The following is a 19,586-nucleotide window of genomic DNA, read 5'->3' as shown; positions in this document are numbered from 1 at the left end:
CTCAACTCTGCCGTATGTCCACTCCTGTTCACATTCAATAATAGAACATAATCTTCGCAATGTCCCGATTACTCTCACAAGCTACAAGCATACGAAAACCCTTCTCCCCACTGACATTTCTCAATCCACGCCACTCCTCTCCAGTCCGCACCATCGCCACCATAAGAAAGCCCGCCCCGATAGCCATTGTCGGCGGTGGTCCATGCGGACTAACATTCGCGCGCCACCTCGAGACAGTTGGTATCGACTACGTCGTATTCGAACGCGATACCTCGCCAGAAAATGCACTGCAATTCCAAGGTGGCACACTCGATCTTCACGGGGACACAGGCCAAGAAGCACTGCGGCGAGCAGGCCTAATTGAAGAGTTCGAGAAGCTGGCCCGTCGAGATGCAACGACTGTGATAGTGCAGGATTTCCGTGGCAATTTGCGCAAGAGATTTGGTGAAGGTCGCGATGCCCCTGAAATTGACCGCTTGCAGCTGCGACAACTGCTGCTGAGTTCGTTACCTGCGCATCGCATCCGCTGGGCCAGTGCACTCCAGGGGATTGAACGGTCCAGTAAGGTCGGCTATGGACATGGTGCAGACTGCACACTGCAATTTGCCGACGGTTCAACGGAAAGCGGTTTCAGGCTCGTTGTCGGTGCTGACGGTGCGTGGAGCAGGGTCCGCCCATTGGTATGTAGCCATCCATCCACTATCATTATCACACCAACTGACATATCCCACTAGATAACTCCTGCAAAACCACAAGACTCTGGAAGAATGTTCATTGAAGGTCGCATATCACCCGGCAACCCACAGTATGCAGCAGCACATGAAATGGTAGGCGCTGGCAACTCTCTCGCCATGACCCGAGGCTGCACCCTGTCCATACAGCAGATGTCCGACCGCTCCTACCGCGTCTACATGGGTCTTGAAGTCCCTTCTACATTTACCAAACCTGGAGGCGAAGCCGACATAACCAACCCTGAGAAAGCGCGCGCCGCAGTACTGAAGTATTACGCTGAGTGGGCGCCGCACCTCCGCGCCTTCGCCGAAGCAGCAGAGGGTCCCTGGCGTCCATGGCCACTGCACCGACTTGACCCGGATATTTTTCTCGATGGAAGCCCGAACTGGACGCGAGTCCCTGGAGTCACGCTGCTCGGAGATGCAGCGCACCTGGCGACGCCGAATGGCGACGGGGTCAACATTGCTATGTATGATGCGTTGGTATTGTTCGATGCCCTCATGGCTGAGACGAAGAAGCGCAGCGACAGCCAACAAGCAGATGAAGACGCAGCAGCAGTAGAACGCGCTATTGATATCTACGAAGCAGACATGCGTGCCCGCGGACGAGCGCATATTGTGGACTCAATCGAGATCGAGGATATGATGTTTGCGGAGGATGGAGCAGCGCGTATGCATGCGATGATTAACCAGGTTGAGGCCCACACGTAGGTTCTGCCTAAGTCTTTATCAGTAATCACTGGATAGTACATAGATATAACCATACACTTTAATTCAACTATACAGAGCTTCGCAATACATAGCTACCCATCGATCACTGCCCCGCACACCCGATATAGTAAAGTAAGCAACCTGGTACTAACCGTACCCCACTAAGAGCCAATATTCCTCGGGAATATTCTCCTTTCTTCATCCCCAACCCCCTCATTCCCCTCACCACACACCATCATCACCACATCACATCCCTCTTCCAACCAACTACATCCATCCCCTCAAAGCAACCTCTTAGTCTCAAGAAAAACCACCAAAATGACCACAGACGGATATACCACCCTATCAGAAACAATAACAACCTACTTCACCTCCATCGACGCCGGCGACCTCCCGACCACCATGTCGCTCTTCTCCCCCACCGCAACCTTCACCGTGGTCACGGCAGGCAACGTAACCTTCACAGGCCGGGATGCTATCCAGGCCATGCTGGACGATTTTATCACTCAGTCTACCTCAATGGAGCACCGGGTGGTGAGCATGGTTGTTGATGAGAAGGCGGGGAAAGTCGCCACGCAGCAGCGATACATTGGAGTGCCAGAGGATGGGATACAGAGGGATATGCTTAATTGTAATTTCTTTGATGTGGATGAGCAGGGGAGAATTGAGAAGGTCATGGTTTGGATGAGTGGGGGGAGTCCGTTAGGGTAGATTGTTTTGTGTGGTGGTGTTTGCTGCGAAGATTAAGCAATCTAATCGTTGGTTAGTGAAGGATAACGCCTGGCCTGGACGAGAAGCAAGAGGATATTGTTTAGGATGTTGCACACTACGTACCACAAAGTTGAAGGATTATGGGAATGTAGTAGCTATCGCATTCTCTCCTGGGTAGATAAGCGAACGGCCGTGCAAGGTGTATAGCCTGCCTCTTTTCAATGCCCTTTCAAACCCTTTCTCATGCTTCTGGCATATATCAAAACCTCTAATGTAGCAAGTAAAGAATCCCATGCTCAGCGAGACAAGCGTGGACCGAACTTGGAACCAATCAAGAGAACTACCAGCCTTGCCGGAGTAATCATTTTTGTTCAAACCACCGTCCACACAATCGGTTGCATCGCACTGTTTCACTACCTTTAGCGTGTAGTCATCGTTGCATGGTAGATAATGTCGTTCCACGCGCCTACGGTATTGACTTTCCCATTACTATAGCCCGCAGCGCGTAACGCATCTCGGATGGCGGAGTCGGCGTCGCCTGTTGAGATTGGGCAAGATAATTAGTACTTATTGCTGAAGAAAAACATGGATAATCAAGCTGCATATTTTTACCCCGGTTACTCTGTGTCTTGGCGCAGTAGTCGTAGCCTGGCTTGCAATTGGCGGTGCCGCCTGCATGGCACTGTGATTGTGCTGCGGCAAAGCCTGCCAGAGCCATGGTGGCTGCGATGAGAGCAGTAAAGCGCATGGTGAGGTTGTATCCTTGGAATCATGGTTGCGAAAGCTTGATTGCGTTGGGTTTCAAAATGAAGGTACTGGTTGGCGGCGATGGTTTGTATGAGTTAAGGACCTATGCTGAGGACAGGTAGCCATCGCCATCACCAATAATTGCTTCCCCTGCTTCTAGTAGGGCAATAGCTGTCTGCATTAGACCGGATAATCTCTGAGCTAGTAGGCGTCGTATCACTGTGACGTCTTGGTGGACTACGATGTTGAGTGCACTAAATGAAGACCTACAAGTCTTGGTATAGCGCTTGCTCTTCTCCTCATGAAAGCACACCTATACCACATTATCAATGCTCATATAGTTATGGAAAGTAACGTCACATGCACCTATCGACTTACCCTGGAAGTATTTCCCGTGGGGGGTCCACGATGCCCATTTAGATCGATAGAAGAACGCAGCGTACGATGTTTTGACCGATCAAATAGTGAACTATTAGTGTAGTATTTCCCTGATACAGAAATTTGTCAGTGCCGGAGATAGACGATGTAATAATAATCTGATTAACTGGCTTCTTCTCGACATCCCTGTCATCCTTCATGTGTTTCGAGTTCCAGCCTCGTGCTTGGCCATGCCTCAACCTCGCCAAGCCCCGTCCCGTATTATCTCCGCACCAAGTCAGCAGCTGGTTGGACCAGCAGTCCCTTGCTTGAAATGAAGTGGCGCCCAAGTGGAGTTGGCGGCAGGGATCAGCCTCGTATCAACACTTATCCACAAGAGACCCATGGTAGGAATGCTTGAATCGCTTCCACGACATGAGTGTTTACAATACTTTAAATCAACTGAATCATGCTACAGCCACCCCGATAACCTTTGGACAAGTCATTTTACATATTGGATAACCCACCCAGGGCACCATCAACAACCACGGTAATACAGCCTTGCCGTCAGCGTCTCAAGCACGCAAAGGATCAGGCTATGCAGGGATTGACGGTGGGCTGTGCCGCTGCGACAATCCCTTGCCCAAAATGTCCTTACTTATACCTGAGGCTCGAACCGCCCCCACGTCAGATATTTTTGACGATGTGAATACCGTTGAGGGAACAACTGACAGACGGTGGTGCTGCTGGTGCTCCCGGCCTAAATTCGTCCAAAATGTTGGGCAATATCTTGCCGAAAGGAAAAGCCTTTGCGCGCCTACCCGGGAAACGGCCATCTACAGATGTGAGGAGCGCGTCTAGTGAGAATGATGGCGACGCGCTACCTCGGTATGCGCGGCAGCAACATATGTGGTCGCCCGTTATATTACGCTCCGTGTCTCTGGCCGTGTTTGTGGTGCTATTCATATGCTTTATTATTGTTATCGAGGTGTTATATTCGGTATCTACTCGGAAGGAAGGCTTGAGCACGAGTGAGGAAAGATATCATTATCTGTGGACCTATGGCCCGACCGCAGGTAAGACATTCTTTGCTTATTGTCCTTCTGATGGAACATGCTGATCCTGTAGTTCTTACAATTGTCGCGGGGTTCTGGGGCCAGGTCGAATATCGAACGAAGCAGCTTATGCCTTGGAAGCTCATGAGTCACGAGCCAGAACCTGCAACACGATCCTTGCTGTTGGACTATGTGTCTGACTGGAATGTGGTCATCCTATTTCGCGCCCTGAAGCAATCCTCCTGGGCTGTTGTCCTTGCCGTTCTCGGAACACTGCTCATCAAGCTAATCACCGTGGTCTCGACTGGTCTGTTCATGTTGCAAAATGTCTACATGAAAGATGTCCCAACAACACTCACGACGCAAGCGAGCTTTAACGGTGCTGGGTATAATGGTTCCAAGGTCGATGGAACGGCTGCAATGGTTGTAGCTGGGGCTTGGTGGCTTAACCTGTCATACCCGTTAGGATCGACCGATAAATACGCCTTCCTACCGTTCACAACCTCCGGCAAGAAACTCGGTGGGACTAATTGCTCCACTACCAATTAGAACGAGTCACTGACTTCTTTCCAGGTGCCGATGCTGTCATTTCAGGAACAGTCGACATGTTCTCTGCTGATCTTCAATGCGACGTAGCCACGGTCGCGAATTGGACTTCGGGTTGTAGCACACAAATGTGCGAGTACGATGAACTCAATATGACGCTCAGCACCCCTTCCTGCTCGAAGTACCCGTTCACAAGCTTTGAAAGAAGCTCCTCTTCGGTTGGGGGATACTATGCCGACGTATTCAGCGCCACATGTACGGATACGGCGGATAGTCGGAATGGCGAACGCCTAATCTTCGCTGCCGCCCACTGGTCTGAGAACATCACCAGAATTCAAGCGCTCGTTTGCAGTCCTACCTACACAATATCGCAAGGATCCGTCTCGCTGCTCTACGGCAATCAGAGTGTGATTAGCATCCAACCATATAATAATGATTCTAGCAACAGAACAATCACAGGGTTTGAGGGTATGGAGTTGGGAACAGGACTTATTTCCTCCCTATCGTTGGCTGAGAACACGTTGGATACGCTGAACTACGTGGATACGTCAACGCATGCCCTTACAACCTATCAATACAACCTTTCGGACCCAAACAGCACCTATCCGAGTGCATTTTACCTGGTCGCTAATTTGACCTCTCCCCATACGATGAAAGACTTACTGGATGCTTCAATCTTGGAAAAGGTTTCCCGTCCGACATTCAGTGCTATGGCTACCCAGATAGCAAGGCAATATTTACTGTCTTCTGCGGACGAGAACCTTGCAGGGACATACTCCGCCCATACCCAGAGAGTGGTTGTCAGGGAACTCTCAGTCCGAATAATGGAAGCTACCCTAGGAGTCTTGATTATCCTGACCGCAGCGCTATGGATCTGGAGACCGGTTCGCTGCACGTCGCGTGATCCTGGCACAATTGCTGGGCTAGCAAGCATGATGAGCCGCAGCCCGAAAGTGTCCGAACGGCTCACAGGCTGCAAAAACGCCCAAGATCTCACCACAAACCTATCAGATGGGAGGTTCTACACCCGTGTCACAGACAGCGATGGCTGGAGAACATTTGGCATCGAGGAAGACCAGAAGGCAACCGAAGCGACTCGTCCTGGAGCCAGCTCTGGCCCTCTGACCTGGTGGCGGCCAATTTCAGTGAATGTCTGGTGGTGGATCATATCTATAGTACTCCCCCTTCTCATTATTGCGGGGTTAGAAGCATCCTTTCAGGTTTCCTCCCATCAGGATGGACTCGGAACTGTCACCTCAGGTGGCTACATCCACTACGTCTGGGCCTATTTGCCGGCACTAATATTCCTTATCGTCCGCATTTTCTTCGACTGCATCCACTTCTCTGCCATGGTATTCCAGCCGTACCTGGAGCTCCGACAGGGTGGTGTGACCGCACCGGGCAGTCTTATGGAAAACCACCTGTCTAAGCTGACCTTGTTCTCATTCTTTACCGCAATCAAGCGCAGACAGTGGGCCGTGTGCGCAACAGGATTTACCGTCCTTCTAGCTCCTGCGCTCACAGTGGCGGTCAGTGGGCTGTATTCAACACAGGACATTGTATACACGCGTTCTGCTTCAATTGCACGAACTGACACCTTCAACACCACCATCAGCCCTCTTTCTTCCACCACCACTGACCCCGGTCTCGGCCTCACAGGAGCCCTTGTAGTGGGAGCTAATTTATCATACCCCGCTTGGACGTATGACGAGCTCGTTCTCCCTACGCTCAGCGAAGCATCCCTCACCGATAAAGACGGGGTGGTTCAAACCAATTCCTCCTCTTTTAATAGCACCTCCGACAGTCCGATCCTCCTTAACGTCACCCTCCCAGCTCTCCGTGCCAACCTCACCTGCGAAGCACTCCCCCAAGACATTGTTTATTACATCAGGTCTGCCGAGGATTCCTTTTCCATGTTCGATCTGCGCATGCAGCTCGACAAGAAATGCCAAGGTGTCGACACCTCCACAGACTTCACCATATCAACCGACTATCCCAACGCAACACGCACTACATTCGGTGCCTTCAAATACCTCAAAGATGCAATCGATTTTGGCGACTGCCCGGCACTGATGGGATTCTACGGTGTAATAGATGGCAATTCCACAGCACAGATCCGCGGCTTCACCTGCAACCCGCAAATCGACGAAGTCGATGCGACAACCTCGTTGTCACTCCCCGGTCTAGACATCCAGTCTGCGACCGCGGACGACTCCACCAGCCGAGTCTTTTCAACAAACATCTCCACCACCCTCAAATTCGAAAGCTTCCTTTCCCAGCCTGTCAACAAGCAAGACCAAGCGTTTGACGCCTTTTTCTCCGCCATGCTCAATGACCAAAAATCCCTCTCCTTATCCGACATCACTGACCCATCCCATTATTCCACTGTCATCAACGCAACACAACATCTCTACCGCACCCTGATGGCACAGTCTATGAATGGCAACGCACGAATCCCATCCAGTGACAACCGAACTACCTTCCCTGGCACAATAGTAGACCCGAATCGTACCCGTCTTACACAAAGCGCCATATCTACCCGCATCCTTGAAGCTTTTCTCGCTGCTATGGTCGTGTCCACCCTAGTCGCATCCTACTTTATGCAAACCAAAGAAGTCCTTCCTTTCAACCCATGCAGTATTGCTGGCGCGGGGGCGCTCATTGCTGGATCGGATGTGCTGAAGAGTGATACATTTCCTGCTGGATCAGAATGGTGCGATGATAGGAAAATGCTTCGAAGGGGGTATTTCTCAGGATTGGTGTTCGGGTTAGGATGGTGGGCTGGAGACGACCCGAGATTTGGGATCGATGTGGGGAGGGCGACAGAGGAGAGGGAGTAGACTTCCTTTTTATTTTTCACGATTTATATGAACATAATGAAGATTTACCATTGACATGATAAGCATTTGTCATATGGTACAGAATTATCAAAGGGAATAAATTCCTTCTACAGACTACCAGCGATTTATATACCATTGCTCTCGCCTGTCTATAAATCCTTTAGAAATACCACTCACCTATCTAGTTCATTTCCTGCAAAGCGAGATGAGAACAATCTGTAATATACATAATTACATGCATAATCTAGACTATCATTAACCGAACCACCCATCCACACATCACATCACGTATTACCCATCCAACTCATAACAAGGTTATTTACAACAACTACTGCTCCTGCTCCTGCCCAGTATAACAATACAAACCGTCGATATACATCATAGCAATCTCGTGACTACCACTAACTCCCCTGAGAACCGGATCGCCTTCGGGATTGTCGTACAGATCACAGGTAGCAGAAGTGGAGAAGTAAGAGTAATCGCCGCTTTCACAGCTATGTTAGCACACTTTAAGATAAAAAATACGAAAGGGAGGGCGGGTGCCATACGGGCGATCCAGTCCAGTAAGCTGCTGCAATTCAACCCTCTGTTGGTAGGTGTCGGATGCACTGGATGCGTATTTGATCCGGTGAATGGACCTAGGAGAGGAGAAGGGGAGTGGAAGGGGGAATTCATATTATCAAAAAGGAGGCGGTAATCAGCAGTCAGGGTGAGATTAGGCTGGGAGACTTTTGAGGAGTTTTCTCTGTATGAAGTAGCAATTCGAGGGATTCTTGGAGAGAGAAATAATAGTGGGCGATCCACTTTAGGAATATCCATAAACACGTCTAAGCATATATATTATTATATCCATCCATCCCCTGCATATAGCGTACACACTCATTGATCAACATGCCCATTCATATATCCAAATCCATGACATAACTCATTTACAGCAGCTCTTCCTCCTGTTCATAGGTGTAGCAGTACACAGCTTCGATGTACGTCGAAGGAATCTCGCTGCTGCCACTGACCTTCGAGAGAGTGGCGTCGTCCTCGCTGTTGCTGTACAGATCGCAGATATCGGGGGTAGAGAAGTAGGAGTAAGTACCGCTGCATAGATACAATTAGTATATGTCTGGACGGTTTAAGTATTTGGAAGTGGGGATGGGATGGGGGGAATGTCGTACGGATAGTCGAGCTTCTCAAAGTCTTGCAATTGCACCTCTTGCGTGTAGGCGTCGTATTCGCTGGTGCCGTATTCGATCTGTGTGCATTATGGTCATATTAGTCTTTGTCTCCGTCACTTCAAGATGCAGAGGAGGTAGCAATAACGTACGTTAATCAATTGGCCGACAACGCCGGAGGCGAAAACGGCCAGAGTAGCGGCCAAGACAGACTTGTTGAAGAACATTTTGTTTTTGTTGTGGTTGTGTAGGGGGCTGGACAAGAGTCAGGGTTTGAATTGACACAGATGGATAATTTTTTAATTGTGTGAGTGGTCTATTGCATCCGGTGGGTGTATTTGGAGGGGGTTTAAGTACTATTGAAGAGGCGGCAGGTTTAGTATCCCTCTATGATAACGCTTCAATAGTCTCGCCAGCTGGAGTGCCTTTTTGGGATGGTTCTGCTGGCCTGTTTTGTCGATCCGGATAATTGCTCGGAGCCGTCGGGGGAACTCGATGCCGGAAGCTTGATATTTGTAGCTCTTGGCTAGCTTAAGTTGGTGATCGACAGCTGGGCTGAGATTTAGATCGAGTGTTTCGAAGGCTTGGTATGATGCTATCGGGGATTTCTGAAGACATGTAACCATGTCAATTGTGATGCCATGGCTTAACAAAAATTCAATTATATCATTACTCAACTGTATTTCACTGCAATGGTGTTATATTCGCAGTGAACAGGAGTTTCTGCCATCGCTGGGGACAATCGGTGGACGCGTGCACGCGGGCCATCCAGAGGCATCCGCCGCACTAGTGCGATAGTAGCCGATCTCGCCAGCCACTATATGTCCATCGCGACGATCAGCGCTACCAACACTTTGAGGTCCTCGTGTTTGTGTCCCTCGCGATGGCAGACATTTGGCAGTCCGTGCATGAGAAGAGTCGGTCAACTAATTCAATTCCAGGATCGGAGAATATCTAGCTAGTTGCCTGTCTAAGGTCGGCAGTTACTGTCATCATTTACCGGCAGGATGGATGGAGGTGTGTACAATAATTTGTTGTTATCTTGAAGTTAAGGTTACTAGCTAGCTAAGGTGGCTGGACGGACGGGGAAGCTTGGTTTATTCTAAGGGGACTATATGCTGATCGGCTATAGATCCGATCCTGGGCGCCATAGAGCGAGTTGGCAGGCGTAGCCATGGCTATTGCGCGTAATGAAAATAGTGAATAACGCATAACTCTAGGCGTTGTACGCCATGATGGAGAACAAGTTAGATAGGATTTTTATCAGAGTAATTGAATGGCGATCAGAATGTGCTACTAAGAGGTGCCTTGGGTTTCATAATATTCAATGTAGTCTAGTTGTGCTTTTGCCTCAAAGAACAAGTCATATCACAAGACCCTTAAATGCATATTATCCTGAAGTTCCGGGACCAACTAATTATAGCAGTGACAGCGTGGCTTTCGTGAGGAGCTATTGCATGGTGGCACCTTTCTCATCACACCAGTCACCTGCGTCAAGACAGAAAACCTTTGGAGCCGGTTATGCAGGATCATATGAATGAGCACCAGGAGGGACATATAAGCTGATGGAGCTTTTACTATACGAAGTCTGTTAAATGAAACCCGAAAACATACTTCCACGGCGCGGCCAAGACTTACGGGTTGATCTCGCAGGTGCCAATATTGTGGAACGTGGTGATGAGGCCTCTGGTGTGGTTGTTATTACCTCCGCTTTTCCAACATGGTTTATATATCATATTCTATATTCCTGAATGAAAAATGCATATGGGTAGTCAAGGTCAACAAATTCACCACACGGTACCTCTTGGGTGTGGTCAACGCCGTCCGAGGTATAGACAATCTCTAAATGTTCATATACACATCCTAGAGATAAATGGAAGAATAAATTTTATTGTATCGTGTTCATAGGGATGGTACGCTGTGGACATACGTCTAGGGGCTCACTAAAGACGCCAGATGAGAGCGCCATTGCAGGGGCTAGGATATATGTGGGGAGTTGCATTGTGAATGTTCGTATAGGGATTGCGTAGGTGTGAGGTGGATCGCCTGATTTGAGATGAATTGATAATTAAAGAGTCAGGCTACACCTCGAACATGTTAAATTTTTGTGTTCATGCCTTGAATATTGTGGATTACCGGACGGCTTCACATGCCCAAGTTGCATTCTCCGCAAAAAGGGTTGCACGAGACAACCGGAGCATGGTAGACACTGTAGGGAATGGTACACTGCAATTAATATCCCCTTTTCGAGTAGTGATGAGGGAAGTAGTACTAGCGCATGCAATTAAGAAACAATGCAACACATGCATCAGTCGCTGACATCTTAATGTCAAAGAATTCGGATGTATTTCTCGGGTCTGCTGCGACGGGGGTAGCCGACAGATCTGATGTAAACTAGTGACTGACAGCGCGCCGGCCATCAGTATTCCCCTACTTGAGAGGGATCTAAACCGGCTCAAGTCAATTGTTCGCGGACATTCCGAGAAGGCTGAATTAAATTTTAAATGCAATGAGGTACATTTTTTGTGTCAGAACGATTTTCATTTTTATAATTAGGTATAGCATAATTACAGCTAAAGTAATTCCCGGCATGTGTATATCCCTTCAAGCTGGAAATGACTGGTGACCAAGGCCGACAGCCCCAATAAAACCCAGAGGTGAGCAATTATGGTGCTATGCTTTGCTGCTTCACTGGAAAATCCGTTCGTATGAGTTGCTGGATCAATGTCATATCGTGGCTTTGCAGTCAAAGTTACAATGTTGATAGATCCCACGGAATACAAATTTCCATTGTCGACTTTTGCGATGGTTTGAAGAAAAGTCATTAAACCTTAGCAACCGTCTGTCTACTTCATACATGAGCAAAGATTCTCCGTAGGCAGTTGATCCCTACTATGCACCCTCAGCTGACACGTAGAACTACCCAGTAGCACTTCAAAAACACCGAAAATGCAGCAAAATTGGAATCTATCTTACTTTATCTGGACTAAGTTTTAGTGAACATTCCATCGAAATGGATACATCTTGTTGCCAAGAACCTTCTCTCCTTATCACCAATTGAGAGACAGATACGGAATATGTTGCCTATACATGTGTCATTGAAGCATGTTATGATTAAAACTATGGCATTCTCTGTAGCTGGCCACCATTACTTCACAGGACTTTCAATCTGGCCTTCCATCAAATTTCCCACATACCCTTGCATACCCAGCAGTCTTTCAACATGGCGTACAGAATTCTGTACCCGGATGCGTGGATACAATGCACCGTCAAAGAAACCAATGCATTAATCATATCACGTCAAGCCGGCACTTATCTAGTTGGAAGAGGGGTCTTGGCACTGGACGGATGCAGCGTTGACTGGAGGGTCGATGTTCGTCGCACCCGCTGCAACATAGTAGACCTCCTGGCCATAGTAGCTATAGCGGTGGATGTTAGTGACAAGTCCAGTTATAACCACTCCATTGGGAAAGATGATATTTACTTGAAGAGATAGCAGTTGGCAGTGTTCTGGAAGGTGCTAATGGATCCACTGTGGAGTTGTTAGCGTCGTACTTGTAGAAGGTCTTTAACGAGATGAGGAACGTACGGCTGAGTCAACGGAGTACGTTGGTAAGGCTCGACCTGCTGGTTGTAGTAAGCGCCATTGGAGGTGTAGGCGATCTAAATCCATATTGGTTAGCAGATGGACAAAGAAGAGATCTCGAGACATGGATGCCGAATGAGCAGGTGTAAAATGATTGGTTTCTCCACATACATCGACTGTGCTTGCAACAGCGCTGGAAGCGAAGAGAGCAAGGGCGGTAGCCACGATAGACTTGGAGAACTGCATTGTGGATATGTAGTTGTCTTTGAGGACTTTGTTGTATGTGATTGTGAGGTTGATTGCAATGGATGATACTTTGTTTCTGGTGGGATATCTCAGCCATTATATAGTCTTGAACGGAGTTATAGATTTCATTACCGAGGAGTAGACATTAGGCCTACCATCTAGCTGATTCTACCCTGCAGAGCCAAGAATACCCGGAAACCCCGGAGGTCCTCTAGGTGTAGAATAATTGCATGGAATATAGAATTCCATTGGATATGTTTTGATCAAATGCTCATAGAAAAGTGACATGACATCTACAAGCAGACAACTATCTGATGGCTGCAGATACGAAGGTCCCGATTGCTTTTGCCAGGCCATGATCGACACCCCGGCTGCTTCCGAGTGGACTTCCCCGCGCCTTACCGGGAGCCACAACACTAAAGCCCGACTTTCCTAAGTTTGCGCCTTTCTACAGTTGGAAACCATACTGATATTATGTGTCAGGTTTTCTGGGATGAACGATTAGAACCCAGCGCATAAGTATCACGTCCCTTGGGATACACAGCATATTGTCGGAGGGTTGGGCATCAAATAACTGCCCAGCCGATGCTCAGAATATGAATTTTCTGGTAATATAAGGCTTTCTTAGGGGACTGGCTTGGATAAAAGTTTCATTCTGCACATTGCTTTTATGTTCCATATACGGTAATTGTTTATTGTGTACTTGAGCAACAACAAAGGCATTGTGTTGCTCCCAAATATTCGAGTTTGGGTAAAATGGGCTACTGTGACTAGTTAAAAAGAACATGGAACATGGCCATCTAACAGCGGTGCAAAAGCATACTGAATACAGCGCACATTGGTGAGAATTTCCGTACTCGGACCCAAAGCCAGAGTGATGGGTCCGAACCTGCCCATATATTTGATTATCCAATACTTCATGCATGTATCGTGTTTAATCGACTTGACACTCAGCTGAGCCACTACCAACTTTTCCAGCCCCCCCTTGATCACGCCCAAGCTAGGACACCCACTCATAACTCAACACTGGAATAACAAAATCTGGCGCCGTACATGTCGCATTGAAATACTGATCATGCGTGCATGTCAAAGTAAAATCCGTACTACCAGAATAGGTAATCAGGCTACCATTTGCACATTCCAGCGCATGTCCATCTCCCAAGACATAATCCATATGCCCCGTGGAAGTCGCATAATTGGAGCTGCCATAGAAAGAGACGATCCTTCCCTCGCCCCGATCAGCGTATCCACAATTAGATGCTCCGTTTCCGATGTCATGAACTCGATACCCGATGTACTCGTCGTGGCAGGTCAACCCATCGGCAAAGTCGATATCAAGGGTTTCAGGCGGACCATATCCCCAGGGTTGGTAATTGGGCATTCCGGTCCAGCAAACATTGACCATGCTGCCGTTGCAGGTGGCAGGGTCGGGGGCACACCAGCCATTGCCGCATAGACAATCTTTGAAGTTGATGTCTGCCTGGTTATGGACGCAGTCTAGGCTCTTTGACCCGTTATACCAACGGAAGGTGGTAACTTCCCAGGTGGGGATAGGACATCCCTCTGGGGGAGTGATAGAGCGGGGGTGCAGAATGGCGGTGGACGAGGCTGGAAGAGCCACGAGAGTGGCAATTGTGGGGAAGACCAACATGTTGGGCATTCCAGAATGTAGCTCTCAAAAAAGCAAGCTGATGAGTCTGACCGGAAAGAGTGGGCTTTTCTTGTCCCTCCAGGGGGCTTTTATATCTCTTCACCCTGGCATCGACAGAATTTTATCCGCCTCGTATCTTGAAGAGAGATGAACGAAGAGAGCTGTTCGATTTGAGGAATCAGGGTCCTCTCCATGCACATCAGCTGGTAGAGGTGAGACATCGCGAATGAAGAGCGGAGGGAACCGACGGGTTTGAAACATTTGGCTCGCCTAAGCTATAAATGGTCGCGGTGGTTCCTTGGCATCGGAGATCCCAGGTCTTCCCGCTTACTGTCTCAACACGATTTTCCTAAAGAGGTCATAATGTCGGGAACACCGTAGAGTTGGCCACTTGATAGATCTCATCGTGAGGTTTTTTTTTGGTGTGCAAACGAGCTTTGGACTGTCCCGCACTCAGCGTGGTAGGTGCGGGGATGCCCAGAGACTAGCGCTTTAGAGGATCAATGAAGGCGAATTGAATGTAGAGGGTTGAGAATTGCATATTAGACGCAGTACTTGATTTGGGAACTTGAATATGCAAGAATTTTGAACAAGATTTCTGTTCATACTACTAGTAGTCATAGTAGTCATAGTAGTAGTGTCTTCTGAGGCTTATGCTAATGGTCATACTCCCGCTTATATATATCATGGCTGACGTGACTTTGACTTACAAGTAAAACCCTATTTATTCTGCAGAATAGTACCCCACTTGAAGAGATTGCTGAAAAGCCTGTTAATCAAATAGAAATGTTTCTCACAAGTATTATAGATATGCAAGCTAGAAACAACTGACATTTATTATTCTGTTACAGCAATGTTCCTTGGATAGTAGTAGTGAACAGTCGGCCGTGAAAGAAAGACAGGCCCCAGTAACCTAGCATAGGCCATCTACGTGTGTAGTGCTGAGTGAAAGAAGCATCTAGATTTCAGAGTGATTATAAAGTCGACCATGCATACTATCCATGAACTTATGCACAGATTACCTGTTGAAATTATCATAAGTCCTCCCGCCAGTCTGCTATGACGTCACCACATCCGAACCCGATCTTAAGCTGCCGAAATTGCTCGGCAGACCGATTCAACACTGAACTCGACTTTGGACATTTTGCGCCTTAATGTCCAAGCCTTTCAGCCAAATGGTGCTCTCGGATGCACGAGGAGCTCATATGAGAGTGGAAGGGACCCTGGATTAATCATACATTTTACACACGTCGACCATATCCCTCATCATAATCACTGCGCCCCGACCAGCTGGACAAATGTATGTATTTAGTAAGTACTGGTGATGAAGTCTCCAACAACTCAGTTTATGTCGCTAGGATAGGCGAACCCAATGCTGTCCATTACATTGATCATCAGTTATGCAAGGGACGCATGCTGCACATCTACAAAGTGAAATGTGGGGTCATATATGGGTCGATGCAAACTCGCCGAAGTATCCCCGAGCACCACCATGCCATGAACAATGAACAATTGAGACTATGAGATTTCCAAAGCTGCCAGCCTTCTGTAACGCTGCAGCAAAGTACTATAGTTATATACTGGACTTGCATTCCTGGGCTACAACAAAAGTGCAACCCCAATCCAACACACCCAAGCTTAAGCTTATCTCGCGGAACTGGAACCCATAAGCTTCATCCTCGGATCCTCACCGAGAACACCTTAACCAGTAACTCATCCGCCCCACCCCAACTCTTAAAAATAACTCAATCTTGCCCGCCCACGTTTAAGAACCCCGTTACCCCTCCATCCCCTCCTTCTCGCCCACAACATCCCCATTTGAACCTCCCATCACACCGTCAAAATGGTTTACACTATCGTCGTCCGTACGTTTCCCAAGCTCCTAACTCTATACCACTGGATCCACCATTGGCACGATTATACTGACATAGCAATGATGATAGACCTCCGCGCTAAGCCCGACGAGGAGAGCATCTCCAAGCTCCACGCCAAGCTCATCGAAGCCTCGGCCGTCTACTCCAAGGACAAGGAGACCCTGTCCTGGTTCGTCATGCAGAGCGTCCACGACAAGCAGGACTTCTGCATCGTCGAGCGCTACCTCAACGAGGGCTCCCAGAAGTACCACCTCGAGAACCCCTACTGGAAGACCTTCGACCCCTACGTCATCCCTCTCCTGGAGAAGCCCATGGACCTCAGACGCTTTGAGGAGATGGAGGAGAAGAAGGAGTAAATGTGCATACTATAAAAACTGGAATGGCATGTATATAGAGTGAATGATATTGTCCGATGCCGTGCGTCGGACGTTGTTCGGAATAGCATTTCTGTGCTCAATAAATGTTGCAGTGATACAAATACAACGTGAACTATCGCTATGATTATTTGCAAGCAGTGATTTGAGTTCAAAGTTGGTGTACACCAGAGCTCTTTCACAGGCCAAGCAGAAGGTAAAAATATCAAAGCTTTATCAACCAGCGATTCGGATATAATAGACATGTCCTACCTCCCGATCGATCAGCGATAGTCGTAAGGACGACGATGACAATAACGAACAACATCAGTCTACCCACGTCTATTCGTCTGACTAAAAAATGGACTCGACACATAAAACGGTCTCTCAGCGACATCTCCCTTTCCTCCTTCCCCATTACCACTACCCCCACTCTTTCCCATCAACGCCTGCATCCTCTCCCGAAAAGCCTCAATATCCTTCAACTTCCCTACTTCCTTCTTAACCCCCTCATCCTTAAACCTCGCATCCGGCTCCCCCTCAAACACCACCTCCAGCCCATCAATCCACTTCCTCCCCGAATCCCCACACGCACGCTTAATACTCTCTGCGCCCTCATTGATCATACTCTTCCAGAATGCCCCCTCCCCAGTCCCTAACACACCAGCATCCTCAAGCATCGCCACCGCACCAGCTACCCAATCCTGACAATTACCCACACCAAATTCGGGAATATTTGATGCGTCCTTTCCAAAAGAGGAGAGTAAGTTGTTCACATGTTCACTTTCTTCCTGGCGGAAGGTGATCAACTCACAACGTCCTCTCAGGACAGGGTCATCTTGCAAAAGTTGGACACGTGGATCGTAGATGAAATATTCGTCGGTGGGGTTACGGATGTGGTGCATTTGGCAGCTTGACGCGCCGATCTCGTATACCGCTATGCCCATGTGGGAAGGGCTGTCGCCGAGGGTGGCATCGCCGCGCCCGTAGATGTTGATAGAGATGGCGTGGGTGGGTGGTTGTTTTGGGGGGTTCATTTTTGGTCTTAGATAAGGTTATAGAGAGGTAGATGTTGACTGTATGGGTCTGTGATGGCCGAAGTTGAGATACTGGTTGCCTAAGTAGTTGCGTTGTCTTTGTTGGCAGCCTGGGCGTTTAATGAATGCGTCACGTGAAAGGTGACCTGGGGTGGAGTGGGAAGACAAGGTGGTTTATGTACGAAGTTTACAGCTGGGCGCTAATTTCCTATCTATATTGGCAGATTTTGTTCTCTACTTCACAGGTGTCTTCATACCTAGCTTGTATGATTATGGTTCAATGTCCAATTTGATTTACTATACTTTCCGACCCCATCACAGCCCAGCGGGGTTCCTAACCGGTTCCAAGCAAGAGCATGGAATCTTATGCTGTTGTTAGCCACAGACCAGCGAGATGTGAAGCAAGGCAAATTTTGATATATAGGAAACTCCACATGTGCTTTATTGATTGGAGCAAGAATTGTTCAGACAGGAAAGCAATTTTCGTAATGAACAAGGTTGCTGTGCAGAGTTTGATCATCATACGTACTTGGAGATGACCCTCCAAGCACTTGAACAACAAGTATTCGAAGATTAGGTAGGCTCACGATATATTATGATGATTTGGACAATGGCTCATAAACTACGGAACAACCACAAAAAGACAAAGACCCGGACTGCAAACCAAACATTGAGAGAGAAAGGAATGACCTGATTTGGAACAAAGCACTTCAGATAGAACAAAAGGTGCACAGAGTACTGTAATGAACGGCCTTATTTCAGGATACAAAGTCAAGACGATGAAACAAAGCATACTAGAGTAAAAAGAAATAATTTGATTGGTTTATGTTCAACATAAACGATGGAAGGTTCCCGGCTAGGTGCAGGTGTATCCCGGAATACCAGTCACTGACTCCGAGATAATTCCACCGGGAGGGTTACATCCCTTTTTACCGTTGTATTCGTAAAACCGCCCTACATACTGAATTAGTGATAGACCTGAAATGCTAGAGTACTGGTGCTTTTACATACCGTCAGCGCATTGGCAGTATGTTTCAGAGAGACCGCAACGAGGGGAAGCACTATGTTATCAGTCAGCGAATGTATCTCAAAAATGCAACAGACACTCATCATGGCCTTGAGATAGTATCATACAAGGGATAGCAACTGCTGGCAACGCCACGAGTCCCGAGGCCAGTTATTGGCGTGTCTTGGCCATCGCTGGTAGGGGCAGCCCGTGCTGCGAGCATGATAGTCATGATAGTGGAAATAATAAAGAGCTTCATTTTGGCGAGTAATATGGAGCGTTATGATGTATAGAACACAGTACAGTGAGTATATAATGTGGCTTTGATTGCATGTGAAGACATAACAGCAAGGGTTACAGCTGGTCTATATATCTTTTAGTCTGAAGTCCAATAAAACAAAGGGATTGAAATAGATTTGTACAAACAGATGGTGCCATGGATGAATAACCTTTGCTCAATAGATAGCACAACGGATGGATAGGCCATCGTGGGATAAGTTCCTAACAGTTGTAAATAGTTACCAATGGTATTATGGTCTCTGGGAAGAAAAGCAAAGAAAGTGGAAGATATTTTAGTTGACAACAAAGGATAGGATTCGAGCCTGACATCGTCTGAGTACTACTTGCGCATCTGAAACTGATGTCAGAAGGTGACTAAATTTGTCAAAACAGATCTAATTGCAAGGAGGCTAGTAATTGTCTACTCAGTAACTGTGCAAGCCTGCGTCTACTTCTACTTCGCAATAAATGCAGACATGGGTCTCAACGAGTCAAGTCCAACATACGCCTGGATAAATGACCTTGCCCGCCAATGCGCACACTATAGCCAAGAATAGCTGAAAGTGGAACACTGTTGATGTGTTTCAAGGAAGAGAATGTGTTGGAGTGGAAGGAGAAACTATTCTGGCGCTATCACATGACCTATCTTTGTAACATATTGGCCCGCTGTGAGGCAATCGATGTCCAACT

General features: G+C 47.8%; 10 protein-coding genes across 10 annotated transcripts; 4 read left to right on the top strand and 6 right to left on the bottom strand.

Moving 5' to 3' along the window:
• Nucleotides 1-35: 35 nt before the first annotated feature.
• On the top strand, nucleotides 36-1,469 carry BO87DRAFT_367838 (FAD-dependent oxidoreductase). The gene is made up of 2 exons (XM_025621909.1): nucleotides 36-680; nucleotides 735-1,469. Exons 1-2 carry the CDS (start codon nucleotides 60-62, stop codon nucleotides 1,440-1,442), a joined length of 1,329 nt encoding a protein of 442 aa, XP_025475454.1. The 5' UTR covers nucleotides 36-59; the 3' UTR covers nucleotides 1,443-1,469.
• Nucleotides 1,470-1,661: 192 nt separating this feature from the next.
• BO87DRAFT_462597 (nuclear transport factor 2 family protein) lies at nucleotides 1,662-2,324 on the top strand. The gene has a single exon (XM_025629175.1). The coding sequence runs from the start codon at nucleotides 1,761-1,763 to the stop codon at nucleotides 2,151-2,153; it is 393 nt and encodes a 130-aa protein (XP_025475453.1). The 5' UTR covers nucleotides 1,662-1,760; the 3' UTR covers nucleotides 2,154-2,324.
• Nucleotides 2,325-2,572: 248 nt separating this feature from the next.
• Nucleotides 2,573-2,901, bottom strand: BO87DRAFT_430050 (uncharacterized protein; the record flags this gene model as incomplete). The annotated part of the gene is made up of 2 exons (XM_025627526.1): nucleotides 2,573-2,691; nucleotides 2,766-2,901. The coding sequence occupies 2 exons, from the start codon at nucleotides 2,899-2,901 to the stop codon at nucleotides 2,573-2,575; spliced, it is 255 nt and encodes an 84-aa protein (XP_025475452.1).
• Nucleotides 2,902-4,032: 1,131 nt separating this feature from the next.
• Nucleotides 4,033-7,811, top strand: BO87DRAFT_419241 (DUF3433 domain-containing protein; the record flags this gene model as incomplete). The annotated part of the gene is made up of 3 exons (XM_025626936.1): nucleotides 4,033-4,333; nucleotides 4,386-4,832; nucleotides 4,886-7,811. The coding sequence occupies 3 exons, from the start codon at nucleotides 4,033-4,035 to the stop codon at nucleotides 7,696-7,698; spliced, it is 3,561 nt and encodes a 1,186-aa protein (XP_025475451.1). The 3' UTR covers nucleotides 7,699-7,811.
• An 816-nt stretch (nucleotides 7,812-8,627) lies between these two features.
• BO87DRAFT_462595 (uncharacterized protein) lies at nucleotides 8,628-9,152 on the bottom strand (the record flags this gene model as incomplete). The annotated part of the gene is made up of 3 exons (XM_025629174.1): nucleotides 9,017-9,152; nucleotides 8,868-8,944; nucleotides 8,628-8,790 (listed from the first exon to the last, which is right to left on the bottom strand). The coding sequence occupies exons 1-3, from the start codon at nucleotides 9,089-9,091 to the stop codon at nucleotides 8,628-8,630; spliced, it is 315 nt and encodes a 104-aa protein (XP_025475450.1). The 5' UTR covers nucleotides 9,092-9,152.
• A 2,842-nt stretch (nucleotides 9,153-11,994) lies between these two features.
• BO87DRAFT_462594 (uncharacterized protein) lies at nucleotides 11,995-12,750 on the bottom strand. The gene is made up of 4 exons (XM_025629173.1): nucleotides 12,622-12,750; nucleotides 12,454-12,527; nucleotides 12,349-12,396; nucleotides 11,995-12,283 (listed from the first exon to the last, which is right to left on the bottom strand). The coding sequence occupies exons 1-4, from the start codon at nucleotides 12,694-12,696 to the stop codon at nucleotides 12,181-12,183; spliced, it is 300 nt and encodes a 99-aa protein (XP_025475449.1). The 5' UTR covers nucleotides 12,697-12,750; the 3' UTR covers nucleotides 11,995-12,180.
• Nucleotides 12,751-13,696: 946 nt separating this feature from the next.
• Nucleotides 13,697-14,347, bottom strand: BO87DRAFT_430046 (uncharacterized protein; the record flags this gene model as incomplete). The annotated part of the gene is made up of 1 exon (XM_025627525.1): nucleotides 13,697-14,347. One exon carries the CDS (start codon nucleotides 14,345-14,347, stop codon nucleotides 13,697-13,699), a length of 651 nt encoding a protein of 216 aa, XP_025475448.1.
• Nucleotides 14,348-16,025: 1,678 nt separating this feature from the next.
• BO87DRAFT_367834 (putative quinol monooxygenase) lies at nucleotides 16,026-16,706 on the top strand. Its single transcript, XM_025621908.1, has 2 exons — nucleotides 16,026-16,212; nucleotides 16,291-16,706. The coding sequence occupies exons 1-2, from the start codon at nucleotides 16,191-16,193 to the stop codon at nucleotides 16,575-16,577; spliced, it is 309 nt and encodes a 102-aa protein (XP_025475447.1). The 5' UTR covers nucleotides 16,026-16,190; the 3' UTR covers nucleotides 16,578-16,706.
• BO87DRAFT_380124 (uncharacterized protein) lies at nucleotides 16,707-17,686 on the bottom strand. Its single transcript, XM_025624230.1, has one exon. It carries the CDS (start codon nucleotides 17,609-17,611, stop codon nucleotides 16,907-16,909), a length of 705 nt encoding a protein of 234 aa, XP_025475446.1. The 5' UTR covers nucleotides 17,612-17,686; the 3' UTR covers nucleotides 16,707-16,906.
• Nucleotides 17,687-18,467: 781 nt separating this feature from the next.
• Nucleotides 18,468-18,849, bottom strand: BO87DRAFT_430043 (uncharacterized protein; the record flags this gene model as incomplete). The annotated part of the gene is made up of 3 exons (XM_025627524.1): nucleotides 18,468-18,565; nucleotides 18,623-18,672; nucleotides 18,746-18,849. 3 exons carry the CDS (start codon nucleotides 18,847-18,849, stop codon nucleotides 18,468-18,470), a joined length of 252 nt encoding a protein of 83 aa, XP_025475445.1.
• Between the last annotated feature and the right edge of the window lie 737 nt (nucleotides 18,850-19,586).

This window comes from Aspergillus neoniger (genome assembly GCF_003184625.1).
Source record: "Aspergillus neoniger CBS 115656 unplaced genomic scaffold BO87scaffold_41, whole genome shotgun sequence".
Taxonomy (NCBI): domain Eukaryota; kingdom Fungi; phylum Ascomycota; class Eurotiomycetes; order Eurotiales; family Aspergillaceae; genus Aspergillus; species Aspergillus neoniger.
Note: the sequence above shows the minus strand (reverse complement) of the source record. Positions and strands in the feature narration are given on the sequence as shown.

What these genes read in the sequence shown, in the direction of transcription:
- BO87DRAFT_367838 (XM_025621909.1), top strand. Translation starts at nt 60, where the DNA reads ATGTCCCGATTACTCTCACAAGCTACAAGCATACGAAAACCCTTCTCC. An exon ending in GGAGCAGGGTCCGCCCATTG is followed by an intron (nt 681 to 734) that starts GTATGTAGCCAT and finishes ATATCCCACTAG; the next exon opens with ATAACTCCTGCAAAACCACA.
- BO87DRAFT_462597 (XM_025629175.1), top strand. Translation starts at nt 1,761, where the DNA reads ATGACCACAGACGGATATACCACCCTATCAGAAACAATAACAACCTAC.
- BO87DRAFT_462594 (XM_025629173.1), bottom strand. Translation starts at nt 12,696, where the DNA reads ATGCAGTTCTCCAAGTCTATCGTGGCTACCGCCCTTGCTCTCTTCGCT. An exon ending in CTGTTGCAAGCACAGTCGAT is followed by an intron (nt 12,528 to 12,621) that starts GTATGTGGAGAA and finishes ATATGGATTTAG; the next exon opens with ATCGCCTACACCTCCAATGG. An exon ending in GCCAACTGCTATCTCTTCAA is followed by an intron (nt 12,284 to 12,348) that starts GTAAATATCATC and finishes CCACCGCTATAG; the next exon opens with CTACTATGGCCAGGAGGTCT.
- BO87DRAFT_367834 (XM_025621908.1), top strand. Translation starts at nt 16,191, where the DNA reads ATGGTTTACACTATCGTCGTCC. An exon ending in GGTTTACACTATCGTCGTCC is followed by an intron (nt 16,213 to 16,290) that starts GTACGTTTCCCA and finishes CAATGATGATAG; the next exon opens with ACCTCCGCGCTAAGCCCGAC.
- BO87DRAFT_380124 (XM_025624230.1), bottom strand. Translation starts at nt 17,611, where the DNA reads ATGAACCCCCCAAAACAACCACCCACCCACGCCATCTCTATCAACATC.